At 54.5% G+C, this 14,918-nt stretch overlaps 1 protein-coding gene across 3 annotated transcripts; it reads left to right on the top strand.

Moving 5' to 3' along the window:
* The first annotated feature begins 27 nt into the window (after positions 1-27).
* Positions 28-13,265, top strand: CDAN1 (codanin 1). 3 transcript variants are annotated; one of them, XM_008016884.3, is made up of 28 exons: positions 28-156; positions 389-867; positions 1,092-1,295; positions 1,492-1,661; positions 1,798-1,911; positions 1,994-2,072; positions 2,800-2,920; positions 3,099-3,208; positions 3,983-4,072; positions 4,738-4,813; positions 5,317-5,522; positions 5,811-5,931; positions 6,054-6,200; positions 6,358-6,524; positions 6,912-6,999; positions 7,240-7,329; positions 7,503-7,557; positions 7,754-7,887; positions 7,979-8,082; positions 8,282-8,440; positions 8,820-8,883; positions 9,064-9,142; positions 9,326-9,474; positions 10,648-10,755; positions 10,903-10,966; positions 11,372-11,553; positions 11,794-11,901; positions 12,294-13,265. In XM_008016884.3, the coding sequence occupies exons 1-28, from the start codon at positions 67-69 to the stop codon at positions 12,417-12,419; spliced, it is 3,684 nt and encodes a 1,227-aa protein (XP_008015075.2). In that variant the 5' UTR covers positions 28-66; the 3' UTR covers positions 12,420-13,265. The 3 variants fall into 3 exon arrangements, with proteins under 3 accessions (XP_008015075.2, XP_008015074.2, XP_072868186.1); XM_008016883.3 differs by having other exon boundaries at positions 1,089-1,295; XM_073012085.1 differs by lacking the exons at positions 10,903-10,966; positions 11,372-11,553; positions 11,794-11,901; positions 12,294-13,265 and having other exon boundaries at positions 1,089-1,295; positions 9,326-9,427; positions 10,648-10,756.
* Positions 13,266-14,918: the final 1,653 nt, after the last annotated feature.

Below are 14,918 nucleotides of genomic sequence, written 5' to 3'. Positions count from 1 at the left end.
CGCCCCTCCCTGGCCGCCCGTGGCGCGCCGGCGCCTGCGCAGTCGCCCCAGAGAGCCTGGACCGGGATGGCGGCCGTTTTGGAGTCGCTGCTGCGAGAAGAGGTGTCGGTCGCAGCCGTCGTGCGGTGGATCGCACGCAGCACCCGGGGTTCGGAGGTAACAGCGCTGACACGCCCCCAGGTCTGACCCGAAGCCGGTTCCCGCAGTGGAGCCCAGCCCTCAGTCCCCTTCCCCGAGGGCGCCGGGCTGCCAAGCCGGGCCGAGTGCGCTCCAACTGGGCGCCGCTGCCCGGGCCGCCCACCCGAGGCTCGCCCCGCGGTCCCCGCTGCTCACAGCCCCCGGGCCGGCGGCTGACCCTCTCGCCCCTTGGCCTGTGCTTCTGCCCTAGGATAACCCCGGGGAGGCGGCCGCGCTGAGCTCACTCCGGCCCCTGCGGAAAGAATTCGTACCGTTCCTGTTGAACTTCCTGAGGGAGCAGAGCAGCCGCGTCCTCCCGCAGGGGCCCCCGACCCCCGCCAAGGCCCCGGGCGCCTCGGCAGCCTTGCCAGGGAGGCCGGGAGGCCCGTCGCGGGGCAGCCGCGGGGCGCGCAGCCAGCTCTTCCCTCCGACCGAGGCCCCGAGCACCGCCGCCGAGGCCCCTCTGGCCCGCCGCGGGGGCAGGAGGCGGGGCCCGGGGCCGGCCCGCGAGCGTGGAGGCCGCGGCCTGGAGGAGGGGGTCAGCGGGGAGAACCTGCCCGGAGCCGGGGGCCGGAGGCTCAGGGGCTCTGGCAGCCCCAGCCGCCCCAGCCTCACGCTCTCTGATCCACCAAACCTCAGCAACCTGGAGGAGTTCCCTCCCGTAGGCTCGGTTCCCCCCGGCCCTGCAGGGTGAGACTCGGCTCTTGTGCGGGAGATGGGTACCACGAAGGCTCTGGGGGAGTCAGTCATTCGGGCTCGGCGCTCCGCAGTGGGGCGCGAGGATGGGTAGAGGCTGGGGGTGATGGTGAGGGTTTTTGTGGGGGTTTTTTTGCAAGAGGTCTAGCTGTTGCGGTTGTGGAGGGGGGATGTTTGAAGATAGGAATTTGAGAAAAACCTGTGGCTACTCTCAGCAGGACGAAGCCTTCTCGCAGGATCAACCCAACTCCGGTGAGCGAAGAGCGGTCACTCTCCAAGCCCAAGACCTGCTTCACCTCACCCCCAATCAGCTGTGTCCCCAGTTCCCAACCCTCAGCCCTGGACACTAGCCCTTGGGGCCTTGGCCTTCCCCCAGGGTGCAGAAGTCTGCAAGAGGAGCGGGAGATGCTCAGGAAGGAGCGGTATGGCCTGGCCTCTCCTGGGGATGTCGGCTTCCTCGCTATGGGGGATCTTCAGGGGTTTTCCCTGAAAATGATTTCCCTCTTGGGGACTCTGGGTTTGTCTCCTGGGCTATTGGTATCTTCTCTGGAGGGACCTGAGTGTGGCCGTGGCAGGGGAGCCAAGCTGACTGCTCATGAAATTTCTTTATTCCCATAGCTCTAAGCAGTTGCAGCAGTCACCTACCCCTACCTGTCCCACCCCAGAACTGGGCTCGCCCCTCCCCAGCCGGGCAGGAAGCCTCACAGATGAACCTGCAGACCCTGCCAGAGTATCTTCCCGCCAGCGCCTGGAGCTGGTAGCCCTTGTTTACTCCTCGTGCATTGCTGGTGAGTGAGAGCAGAGGGAGCTGGAGTGGAGATACTTGTAGAACTGCTGGGTAAGAGAATTGATAAGGCACCTGGAACTGAACCTTGGCTCCAAATGGTGCCCCATAGCATGGGATTTCTTTTTGTATCTATCTAGAGAACCTCGTACCAAACCTCTTCTTGGAGCTTTTCTTCGTCTTTCAGCTGCTCACTGCCCGGAGGATGGTGACTGCCAAGGACAGTGACCCTGAACTAAGTCCAAGTGTCCTCGGTCAGTGAGCAAGCCTCCTTTTGAGACGTGGGGTCTAGAAACAGGACCGTTCTTAACTGACAGTTTGGTACTGTCCTTCTAGATTCCCTGGAAAGTCCACTGTTCCAAAGCATCCACGATTGTGTCTTCTTTGCAGTGCAGGTTTTGGAGTGTCACTTTCAGTGAGTTTCCCTGGCTGAGGCGTTTGGGCCTCATTCTTCTCATCTGCTTAGCTCTCTGGCTGCTTGGGACCTATGCTGGTGCTAACACGGGGGCAGTGGCCCTGGACCTTCTCCTACCTGTAATCTTTCATTCTGTGTTAAGCCTATGAATGTAGTACCTAAAAGAATGAGATGGGGCCAGGTGCAGTGGCTCATGCCTGCATTCTCACCACTTTGAGAGGCTGAGGCAGGACAGTCACTTAAGCCCAGGAGTTTGAGACCAGCCTGGGCAACATTACAAAAATCCCATCTCTACAAAAAAAAAAAAAAAAAGCTGGATGTGGTGGAGTGCACCTGTAATCCCAGCTACTTAGGAGGCTGTGGTGGGAGGATCACCTGAGCCTGGGAGGTCCAGGCTGTAGTGCGATCATGGCACTGCAGCCCAGCCTGGGTGACGGAGACCCCCATCTCAAAAAAAAAAAAAAATGGACCCCTGTGGCCTTGGCAGCTGAGCTTTGGGTTTCTGGGTAATGTACCTGTCCTGCTGTCTTGGTCCCTGCTCTGTAAAGTCTCATATCCTCCCCTTTACTTTCATTGTCTTTGATCCTTGGCTCATGACCTTGCAGGACGTATCTGGGCTTGCACGCCTGCACCATGCCTTAGAGATCCTCTGTGTGGTGTGCAGGTGTTGGCTTCCTACTTGCAGTCTGTGTTCCGGTCTCAGTCATAGGTGTTCTTATCCCTGCAGGGTTCTTTCCAACCTGGACAAAGGGACCTTGAAGCTGCTGGCTGAGAATGAGCGGCTGCTGTGCTTCTCACCAGCTCTGCAAGGCCGCCTTCGAGCTGCCTATGAGGGCAGTGTTGCCAAGGTAGTGACCCCAACTTAGATGCCCACGAGCCTGGACCTAACCCTTCCTAGCTTTCATAAATTCAGGCAACCCTGCTGACGACACTTAAGTGTAATGTGAGCTTACTCTGGGCAAGCATAAGAGGGAGAAGTTGTCTCAGCATGACCCTGCGGTTCCTAATGTTCCTGCTGTATTTTAGGTCTCTCTGGCAATGCCTCCCTCTGCTCAAGCTGTCTCCTTTCAGCCAGAGACTGACAATCGTGCCAACTTCTCCAGTGACCGAGCCTTTCATACTTTTAAAAAACAGAGGTGATAAGAAAAGGGACTTTTGGGGGAGGGAATGAGATGACATTTTTCTGGAAGAGGCAGCTGTTTCAGTTTCATAGAAATTAGGAGTTTGGCACTAACAGGTGGTGGGTTAGTTCTCCCAGCTCCTTCCTGCTGGCCATCATAGGGACCACCTGCCTTCATTCTCTTGTGTGCCTGTGAACCCCGGAGCTTAGCCAGCTGTCTTACAGGTGTATGGATGGCTTTAGTCTCGGGGTTCTCAGGCAAGAATGTGCCAGGATGAACTGTTACTGCCCACAGAAGTACATGAAGCCTGTAGTGTGCTGCTGGTCTGTAGCACTACTGTCATCATGTAGAGAACTCTGGAGAAATTAAAAAAGGGCTGCTGGCCGGACAGGCGTGGTGGCTCCTGCCTGTAATCCCAGCACTTTGGGAGGCCGAGACAGGTGGATCACCTGAGGTCAGGAGTTCTTGACCAGCTTGGCCAACATGGTGAAACTCCGTCTCTACTCAAAATACAAAAATTAGCCAGGTGTGGTGGCGGGCACTTGTAATCCCAGCTACTCCGGAGGCTGAGGCAGGAGAATCGCTTGAACCCAGGGGGCGGAGGTTGCAGTGAGCCGAGATCGCGTCATTGCACTCCAGCCTGGGTGACAAGAGCAAGACTCCATCTCCAAAAAAAAAAAAAAAAAAAAGGTGGTGGGTGGGCTGTGGATAGTCCTGTCCTCAGTTCTTCCAGGGGTGGGCACTGGTGGGAGTGAGTGCCTCGGCTGATCAGGCGTTCTTATGCGTTAGGGATGTGTTTTATGAGGTGCTGCGAGAGTGGGAAGATCACCATGAGGAGCCTGGCTGGGATTTTGAGAAGGGCTTGGGCAGCAGAATCAGGTGGGTGCTCAGACCTTGTCTTGCGCCTGGCAATGAGTAGCTCAGTACTGGTCGGTGGCAGGAGGGATGGAGGAGGGAAGGCTTTTCCCCTGCTCCTTCCAGCCATGAGCTGTTTTGTTCTATCCTCCAAAATCTCTTTAGTTATTGATAACTCTGCCTCTACTCGAAAGGGATGTCTCTCCAGCTCCTTCCACTTACAGGTGTCTTATCCTTGTTCTATAGTGGCAGTTGCTTAGAAAGTCCAAAGCTCTTACCCCAGGCTGCTTGAGTTTTTTTGGCCCAAGTCACTGGTTAGACACATCCAGCCTCCATCTTCTCCATCCTCTAGTTTGGGCAAGTCTGGTCACTGTGTAGGTAGATGCCTGGGCTCAGAACACGAACCCCAGTCCAGTCACATTGCTCATGAAGCTCGCCGCCTGTCAGTGTGGCTGAAGACGGGAGGGTGGCATGATTTCTCGTTTGGTTAAGTGCACTTCTAGCCTCAGAGGACCTTGGTGCTGAGGGAGTGTCCCTTGCCTTCAGTGTCCCTGTGCAGGCAGGCTCTGGCTGAGGTCTGCTCAAGTCCCTGGTAAAGGGCTGGAAAGTCCAGGTGTTTGCTGCTTCTCTGAGATCTTTCTCCCTCTCCCTCCTCTCCACACCCTTCATTCCTGCCTTCTATTCCTCAGGGCCATGATGGGCCAGCTGTCTGCAGCCTGCAGCCACAGCCACTTTGTTCGGCTTTTCCAAAAACAACTACTCCAGGTAACAGCCCCAGCAAGAGATTAATCGACATGAAACAGCAGGTATCATAGGCAGCCACGTAACGGCTGCACTTTGGGATAGGGCGGACAGCCTGGCAGGTCCTGGGCTGGAATTTGAACAAGAGTTCTACTCCTTGCGGAGTGGCTGAAACTCGAGTGGCCAAAGAAAAGCCAGGGCACACACTCTGACATGTCCTGGGCCCTGCACCTCCCCCAGCCTGCTGCTGCCTTCCCTTTGATTTGTGCTGTGGTAAAGAGCCCAGGCTTAGTAAGTAATCAAGCTTTGTTTCAGATCCTAGCTCTAGTGACCCTAGGCACATGCTTAACCTTGGAGTTTCAGTTTCTTCACCTGTGAAACAATACTGTAATTCACACCTCAGAAAATCTAAAGCACTTGACACAGTTGGCATTCCTTAAATGTTCATTACTTCTCCTTATTTTTTGTTCAGTCCTTCCCTCCCACTTACTGATTTTTAAATTTCTCTTCTTCCTCTTCCACCCCAGATGTGTCAGAGCCCTGGTGGTGCTGGGGGCACCGTCTTGGGCGAGGCCCCAGATGTGTTGAGTATGCTGGGAGCTGACAAGCTGGGGCGGTTGTGGCGCCTACAGGAACGGCTTATGGCTCCTCAGAGCAGTGGGGGGCCCTGCCCACCCCCCACCTTCCCAGGCTGTCAAGGCTTCTTTAGGGACTTCATCCTTAGTGCCAGCAGGTAGGCTCTACTGTGTCTTGCAAGGAATGGGGCAAAGGCCAGGAAAGGTTTGGCTTCCCAAAAGGGTAAATAGTTCTCCAGTCTCCTTTGCCTGGAGATAGGCTCCTTCCAGCTCGTACTTGCTGGCTTCATTGCACTTCTCATTCTGTCACCCATGTGGGTGATTTCATTGCTCCTGGGCCTCCCTGTCTGTCCAGCTGCTCCCTTCCCTCTGGAGTGCCCCTTCTAGATTCTGGCTCTTCCTGTACCTTTTCCAGTACTTATGCCCCACCCACCCCTTCTTCTCAGCTTCCAGTTTAACCAGCATCTCATGGACAGTCTGAGCTTGAAGATCCGGGAGCTCAATGGCCTGGCCTTGCCCCAGCATGAGCCCAGTGATGAAGATGGGGAGTCAGATGTAGACTGGCAGGTCTGAAAACGGGGTCTGACCCAGGAGGGAAGGGAGTATGTTCAAGAAGAACTTTGTAACAGACCGGGAATTGTTCTGGAAGCCTCATGCTTGGACCTTTTATTTCCCTTGATTCCATGCAGGGTGAGCGGAGGCAATTCGCTGTGGTGCTTCTTAGCCTGAGACTTTTGGCTAAATTCCTGGGCTTTGTGGCTTTCCTGCCATACCGGGGGCCTGAACCTCCCCCGACCGGTGAGCTTCAGGACTCCATTCTGGCCCTCAGGAGCCAGGTGAATGGGCGGGGGATTCTGGTGAGGAGGGAGCAGGGAGGACCAGCCAGGCACTGAAGCTGACTGGTTTCCTTGGCTATTCTGGAAACCAGGCAGGTTAGAGGGCACCTCCCAGCCCTTCCTAGGGACCCACCTGACTGAGCTCTGGCCCTTCCAGGTCCCTCCGGTCCTGGATGTGCGGACTCTGCTGCAGCGAGGGCTGCAGGCCCGCCGGGCGGTGCTCACCGTGCCCTGGCTGGTGGAGTTCCTCTCCTTTGCTGACCATGTTGTTCCCTTGCTGGACTATTACCGGGACATCTTCATTCTCCTGCTGCGCCTGCACCGGTGAGTGGAACAAGGCTAAGGCTTGACGAAAGGACTCGGGAGTCAGGGACATCGGTCACTCCTGCTGTTAATAAAGAGGGTCGAGCAGTCTGCATGTGTGTGTGGTGCCCCGGCCATAACTGAGCCCTGGGAGAGGCAGGATTGGCTCCCCTGAGGTGGATGGTGGGACATCATCTGCACTTTCATTGGCTTCATGCTGTTCCCGAGGTGGCCCCACCAAGAGACAGTCCCCATGCAGGAGGGGGCGCTGGGGGGATCCTGCTTGCCGACATGGCCCCAGTCCCTTTTAGTTCTGCTTTTGCGAGCCAGCCTCCAGTGACAGCGTTTGCCTCCTCCGTTCCCTTCCCCTTTCTGCTCAATCCTGTGTACTGCCCACTGATGTTTCAGGAGCTTGGTGTTGTCGCAGGAGAGTGAGGGGAAGATGTGTTTCCTGAACAAGCTGCTGCTACTTGCCATCCTGGGCTGGCTTTTCCAGGTGGGCAGAGTGAGGGTCCAGGTTGGGAGTGGTTCTGCAGCTGAAGATGGGGAGTGGGCAAATGTCCGAGTACGAATGAGGCAAGGGCTGGAAGACAAAGGTTCAGGAAAGGCCTGGTGATTCCCATCGTCTCAGAGGAGGCTGCTTTGAAGCTGGCACCTTCTCCCTGGGACCATGCAGGAGGTGGCGTGGGGGTCTCTGAAGTTGACCTGAGCTGTGACTGTCTTCCTGTCTTGCCAGATTCCCACAGTCCCTGAGGACTTGTTCTTTCTGGAAGAGGGTCCCTCAGATGCCTTTGAGGTGGACACAGTAGCCCCAGAGCATGGCTTGGTGAGTGCTGGGGTCCAGCCAGAGCCATGGGAAACTCAGGAATAAAGGAAGTGGGCTGCGTGGGGAGGCCCGGCCAGGGGCAGATGTAACCCTTGTAAACGCCCTGCCAACTGCCTGTTTCCTGGGCGCGCTGGGGGAGGGGCAGCTTGCCGACCCCAGCCTGTTCTCCCCAGGACACCGCGCCTGTGGTGGACCAGCAGCTGCTCTACACCTGCTGCCCCTACATTGGTAAGCACCCGTCTCCCTGCACGGCCCCTGGTCTGCCCCCTCCATGAGCACCCAGAAGGCGCCCCCTGGCCCAGCTCCCTCGAATACTGCTCCGTTCATAGTCATCCCTGGGTGTCTGAGCCTCTTGACTGCACAAATCAATTCTGATACTTGGGGAGAGGGTGCTGGAACTGAGAACTCGGACTTACTGACGCAGGGGAGCTCCGGAAACTGCTGGCGCTGTGGGTGTCAGGCAGCAGTGGACGGAGTGGGGGCTTCATGAGGAAAATCACCCCCACCACGACCACCGGCCTGGGAGCCCAGCCTTCCCAGACCAGCCCGGGGCTGCAGGTAAGGGCAGGGCGGAGACAGCCACGGGGGATAGTGGGGGAGGTCGGGGGAGGTCGGAGGAAGCCTCGCTGCCTCTCCCTTCTCCCGCCAGGCGAGGCTCGCCCAGGCCTTTTTCCACAACCAGCCACCCTCCCTGCGCCGGACTGTAGAGTTTGTGGCAGAGAGAATTGGATCAAACTGTGTCAAACATATCAAGTAAGAGTGGGTTAAGGATCCTGGTCTCATCGCCCTACCATTTTTTCCCCTTTTTCCTCAGTTGCTAAGCTGAGGAGGTCAGCCAGAGGGCGGGTGTGGGGCTGAAGTGGCGGACACGTTTTGAAGGAAATTCCCTTAAATGTGCAGCCCCTTTCCGATTAACCCTCCAACCACCCCCACCTTGCTGTCCCTGCTGCAGGGCTACACTGGTGGCAGATCTGGTGCGCCAGGCAGAGTCACTTCTCCAAGAGCAGCTGGTGACACAGGGAGAGGAAGGGGGAGACCCAGCCCAACTGTTGGAGATCTTGTGTTCCCAGCTGTGCCCCCACGGGGCCCAGGCATTGGCCCTGGGGCGGGAGTAAGCATCGCTGGTCCATTTGATCCACTCTCCTCTTGGCTTTCTCTGTCTTTTCTTTCCGCTTTCACACTTACTCTTTTTTCCCTTCTCTCCACGCCTCCTTTTTTCTTCTCCCCGCCCCCATCCTCTGTAAGCCCTGCACTGGCTGTAGGCCTTCTGTGGCACAAAATCCAGACCTAAGTTTGGAGCGTGTATGATGCTGTGGGGCTGGCAGTTGGGCTTCTCTTTTCTCTGGCATCCGGGGTGGGGCGGAAGGGCAAACGGTGCCTCCTTCCAAGGTACAGCCTTCCAGACCAGATGCTTGGTGCACTCTGGGCATTTACTTCTACAGCCAGGCTGAAATACCCAGAGACCACTGACCCCGTCTGTCTCCTTTTAGGTTCTGCCAAAGGAAGAGCCCTGGGGCTGTGCGGGCACTGCTTCCAGAGGAGACCCCGGCAGCCGTACGTGGGAGGGAGGCCTGCAGCTAGCAGGCCAGGCGGTTGTGGGAGAGGTGCACGGAATAGTTGTGTGCAGACACAGTTGTGTGAAGCTGGTGGTGGGGGCAGGGTCGGTGCCCAACTCTAGCTTCCCTTGTTGCACCCAGCCCTTCCCTAGCCCCTGACTCTAGTTCTGGTTCGCAGGTTCTGAGCAGTGCAGAGAACATTGCTGTGGGGCTTGCAACAGAGAAAGCCTGTGCTTGGCTATCAGCCAATATCACAGGTAAGGTCCAGGAGAGGGCAATGGCTGAATCGAGTGTTTAAAAAGTGGACTGGCAGAGTCGCAGGCGTTCTGGGGGAGATGGGGCTGAGAGCCAGGAGGAAACAGCAACAGGCGTGGGTCAGCATGGCGAGCCTGCGCAGGGCTCCCCCGTGATTCCTTTCCCATTCTCCCTCTGCCCCGCAGCACTGATCAGGAGGGAGGTGAAAGCAGCAGTGAGTCGCACACTTCGAGCCCAGGGTCCTGAACCTGCTGCCCGGGGGGAGCGGAGGGGCTGCTCCCGCGCCTGTGAGCACCATGCTCCCCTCCCCTCCCACCTCATCTCCGAGATCAAAGTACACGGCTACCCTACTCCCTTTGGCTTCCCTGCTCCCTCTCCCTGCTGTTCTCACATCAGCTCCAGGACTTTTATGTAGAAGCTGTCTGTGCTGTCCACTAGTCCCCATTTCACTCATTACTGAATGGGGTTAGGTAGGGCAGAGCTGAACTGAAGTGTTTTCCTAATTGTCACTCTGACTTTTTAATCATCCAAAAGGGGAAAAGGGCAGATATGACATTTTTGACTAAATGCTTATTATGCAGATGGCAATGAGAGTGGGGTGGTGAATGGTTTGATAGCAAATGAGTCTCTAGGAAGCAGTCACCCCAGTATTTGGAGACAGTTTCAGAAATGTTCTATGCGAGAGGTGATGCTCGTTTAGTTATAGGCAGTAAGAATAAACCATTGGTTCTCCTAATTTGATTTTAAAATTCAAGGACTGTCTAGAGCAGGAGTCAACAAACAGCCCATGGACTGAAGCGAGCCTGCCCCTTGTTTTGTGGGTGAAGTTTTAGTGGAATGCAGCCGTATTCATTGGTGTGCAAGCTGTCTATGGCTGCTTTTGTGCAACTACTGAACAGCAGAGTTGCATAGCTGGGACAGAGACTTTATGGCCTGCAAAGCCTAAAATATTTACTGGCTGGTTCTGGTCTAGGGTATGATCTAGGAATAGAGATTGGAATAGGGACTAAGGTACAATGACTAAAAATGGAGATTATGTAGGAGGAAGAGGCTTAGTGGCCATTTGATACTGGTTGTCAATATGCAGAGGATTTCTGCATTGAAAACTCAGCTCTCCAGAGAAGATGAACAGAGAGGCTTCAGAGACAGAAGATACTAAGATGGTATCTGATAGGCCAGTTTCCTTACATGCTTCAAGAATAAGATGCCCTATGGGAGTTGGTTAGTTACAGTTTGGTCCCAAGTTCAGTGATGTTTCCCATGCTGTGGCAGCCTGCTGTCCCTCAGCTGACCTCCTCCATCTGTTCCCTCTCTTGTTGTCCACGTGGTGCTTCCCCTGGCTGTGCTGTCCTGCCCAAGTCCCAGGCCTAGGGGCAACTTGGCTTCACTCACCATACCCTGGGGCCCTATTCTGCCTCTCTCCACTGGCCGATCCCTGTCCCAAGCCGAATTCTCTGTGGCATCCTGGTCCCTAGCACAGGGTAATGTCTCCCCCTGCTCTCCACAGGACGTGCTCTCCTTGGCTGTGGGGCCACGGGACCCTGACGAGGGAGTTTCCCCAGAGCATCTGGAACAGCTCCTAGGCCAGCTGGGCCAGACACTGCGGTGCCGCCAGGTGAGATGTGGCATCTGCCACTCAAGGACTGCTTTTTTCTTTGTCCTCATGTGAGACCTGATAACCAGAGCCACACTGGCTTAGCGCTGGTTCTCGCAGCAGTAAGCATGGTGATACCTATGCTCTCTCTTCCCCCGCCCACTGCAGTTCCTGTGCCCACCTGCTGAGCAGCATCTGGCAAAGTGCTCTGTGGAGTTAGCTTCCCTCCTCGGTATGGCTCCTTTCCATCAAATCCCTCTCTTGCCTGATCCCCTAGATCTCAGGGTTGGGTACAAGCAAGATTAGAAACAGAGCCCTCTTCCGTCCCCATCTCTTTTTTTTTTGAGAGAATCTTGCTCTGTTGCCCAAGCTGGAGTGCAGTGGCACAATCTCGGCTCACTGCAACCTCTGCCTCGGCCTCCCAAGTAACTGGAATACAGGTGCCCGCCACTGTGCCCGGCTAATTTTTCTATTTTTAGTAGAGGTGGGGTTTCACTATGTTGGCCAGGCTGGTCTCGAACCCCTGACCTCATGATCCGCCCGCCTCAGCCTCCCAAAGTGCTGGGATTACAGGTGTGAGCCACCGCGCCCAGCCTGCCCCCATCTCTTAAAGCTTGGCTTTCCTCTCTTTCCACAGTTGCAGATCAAATTCCCATCCTAGGTCCCCCCGCACAGTACAGGCTGGAGAGAGGGCAGGCTCGAAGGCTTCTGTACATGCTGCTTTCCTTGTGGAAGGAAGATTTTCAGGGGCCAGTTCCACTGCAGCTGCTGCTGAGCCCAAGAAACGTGGGGCTTCTGGCAGACACAAGGCCCAGGGAGGTGAGTCAGACAGAAGGAGGAGGCATCTCAGCCCTCTGCAGTCACACTCTGAACATGCACCACCCTTGCCTCAAACTATGAGCTGCTCTATTTCCCTCTTCTGTTCCACACAGAAATGGACTCCATTTATCCATCTCAAGTCTCTTCCCAGCAGCTCTGTCCTTTGAGATCTCAATGTGTGTCATTAGGGTCACTCTGCCATCCCCCTAGCAACCCTGACCACCTTGGTGTGTTTTGCAGTGGGACTTGCTGCTATTCTTGCTCCGGGAGCTGGTGGAGAAGGGTCTGATGGGAAGGATGGAGATAGAGGCCTGCTTGGGCAGCCTCCACCAGGCCCAGTGGCCAGGGGTAAGGAGTCTCCTGTCTTACGTGTAGAGAGAACAGGTGTTACATATCCCGTCTGTCCTGTAAGGATGCAAGTGATGGGGCCAAACTAAGTGGATTTTTAATTTGGGGCAAAATAATTCATCTTTTAATGGGACTAATAATTTCAAGATGGAAGTAGATGCACTCAGTAGTACTCAAAAACTGGTAAAGCCTGTGCCTCTCCCATCAGGGTTCACTCCCTGCCATCACTTCAGCCTCCCAGAGTACTAACAGACAAGGTTTCATGTCCATTTCAGTGTGGAGGGCAGTTGAGAAAAAATAATGTAGCCAGCCAGGTTGTGGTCTTTAGTGAAAAAGGATGAACCATTGAGAATTCCATGCTGCCTTTTTCCTCATCTTTCTACGTATTCCAGGACTTTGCTGAAGAATTAGCAACACTGTCTAACCTGTTTCTAGCCGAGCCCCCCCTGCCAGAACCCCAGCTGAGAGCTTGTGAGTTGGTGCAGCCAAACCGGGGCACTGTGCTGGCCCAGAGCTAGGGCTGAGAAGTGGCCCTGCCTGGGGCATCTCACCAGAACCCTGGACCCCCGCCTCACGAGGAGGCCGAAGTGCCCACTGCGGACCCTCACTGGTTGGGGAGTAGCCGGGTCTACAGTCAGACTTCCTGCTCTGTGAAAGAAGGATGTCGCTGCCTGGCATCCCACCACAAGAATCCTAGGAGGAGGATAGTTGGCCTGATTCGGGATTATGGCAGAAAAGCCACGATGACAGTCCTGAAGTAGAAGAGGTGGTGTTTTTCTCTTGGATACTAAATGAAACGAGGTGTGTGGGCTTGTCAACACAGAATTCAAGCCTCATTTGCTATCCCAGCAGCTCTTAAAACTTTGTAGTCTTGGAACTCATGACAGAAGCAAATGACTTCCACTTAACTTACGAAGAAAAAAATATGAATCTTGGGAGTCTACATTTTCTTATCACCAGGAGCTGGACTGCCATCTCCTTAAAAATGCCTAACACAGGCCGGCTGTGGTGGCTCATGCCTGTAATCCCAGCACTTTGAGAGGCCTGAGGTAGGTGGATCGCTTGAGATCAGGAATTCGAGACTAGCCTGTAATCCCAGCAATTTGAGAGGCCTGAGGTAGTTTGAATCGCTTGAGGTCAGGAATTCGAGACCAGCCTGGCCAACATGGGGAAACTCCATCTCTACTAAAAATGCAAAAATTGGCTGGGCGTGGTGGTACGTGCCTGTAGTCCCAGCTACTCGGGAGGCTGAGGCACAAGACTTGCTTGAACCTGGAGGCGGAGGTTGCAGTGAGCCGAGATGGCCCCACTGCACTCCAGTCTGAGGGACAGAGCAAGACTGTCCTAAAAAAAAAAAAAAAACAGCCTAACAGATGAGGTAGGACTCAACCAACTGAAACCTGACTTCCTCCCACCCGGTACCTTCAGCCCCTGTGCAGGTAGTAACTCTTGAGACCTCTTTCTCTGACCAGGGACCAAGCACAAGGCATTTAGAGCTTTTTAAAATAAACTGGTTTTCTTTAACAAGGGCTTGATGTCTAGTCATTTTCACCTGTCTTTTAAACGCTTTAGAAGGCTGCAGTCTCAGGTGGGCTTTAGGTGGAGCGCTGTAATTATGGCTTTGCTCTGTCCATTACAAAGTGAGCTACCTTGCCTCTTAGAAATGCCTGTATATTCCACTCTAGAGAGCTAGTCTCTGGCAGCAATATCTATTAATTTATTGCCAGTAGTACTGACTTCTCCTGTGTAACTTTATTTGTGGGAGAAAGGGTTAGGATAATGTAAGTTTCCACACACAGGATATTCCCTAGTGAACCACATGGTGGGGCAGTGTTGTTACGCTTCTTAAGGCCGGGGTGTTTGACCTGGCTTGGAGTTTCTCACGGCAAAAGCATTGCTTCTCGATTACAGCAGTATCGAGCTCTATAACTGAGCCATTGATTTTGACAGGTTCACACCGGTAATCCCAGCGCTTTGGGAGGCCGAGAGGATTGCTTGAGTCCAGGAGTTAGAGGTTACAGTGAACTATGTTTGTGCTACTGCACTCCAGCCTGAGCAAGAGTGAGACCCCCATCTCCTTGAGGAAAAAAAAAGCACTACTATGGTCATGTGCATTACCACCAGGAGCTGGGCTGGTAATATAATCCTCAGGAGGACCTAAAGGGATCCACTTGTGTGACCACGGTAGAGCCAGGAAATCCCATCAGCGTAGAAAGTGAAAAATGGGAGTTTTTCTCAGTCACCACCTTGTAATCATACTTCTCCCAAATACCATGCCTTTCCCTTCTCCTCAGCTCAGCTACTTAAAGTTTCTGTATCTGAACCTTTTCCCCTGATCTCTTCATTTTCAAAGGCCTTTATCTTTATCCTTTAAATCCAATTTGTTCTGAATGCCCAGGAACCAAAAAAGGTTTAAGGAATGCTTTCTCGGCCGGGCACGGTGGCTCACACCTGTAATCCCAGCACTTTGGGAGGTCAAGGTGGGAGGATCACTTGTGCTCGGGAGTTTGAACCAGCCCAGGCAACACTGGGAAATCCCATCTTTATAAAAAATACAGAAGAAAATTGGTCAGGAGTGTTGGTCCATGTCTGTGGTCGCAGCTACTTGGGAGGCTGAGGTCAGAGGATCACCTGAGCCCAGGAGGTCAAGGCTACAGTGAGCCATGATCACGCCACTGCAGTCCAGCCTGGGCTACAGAGTGACACCTTGTCTCAAAAAAAAAAGCTTTCTATGCCCAGAGACCAGCATGGAGTGTGATTAAACCACAGCACTGCCCCCAGGAAGCTTAGGGTCAGTGTCACGCTCATGGCTACCTCTTGACTTGTTCCAGACGACCCAGCTGAGGTGTGTGACATGTGATGGGCAGGAGAGGAAAACCTGAAACCCCTAAGGATGCTGAGACTGAAGGCCTGGGCCATAACCCAGGCCTGGCTAAGGCCCACTGAGTTAAAAACGAGTTCTTAGGAATCTGAATGGAAATTGAACATGCTCCCGATGAAGGGAACTTCCTGCTGGT

Source organism: Chlorocebus sabaeus, chromosome 26 (genome assembly GCF_047675955.1).
Source record: "Chlorocebus sabaeus isolate Y175 chromosome 26, mChlSab1.0.hap1, whole genome shotgun sequence".
In the NCBI taxonomy this organism is placed as follows: Eukaryota; Metazoa; Chordata; class Mammalia; order Primates; family Cercopithecidae; genus Chlorocebus; species Chlorocebus sabaeus.
Note: the sequence above shows the minus strand (reverse complement) of the source record. Positions and strands in the feature narration are given on the sequence as shown.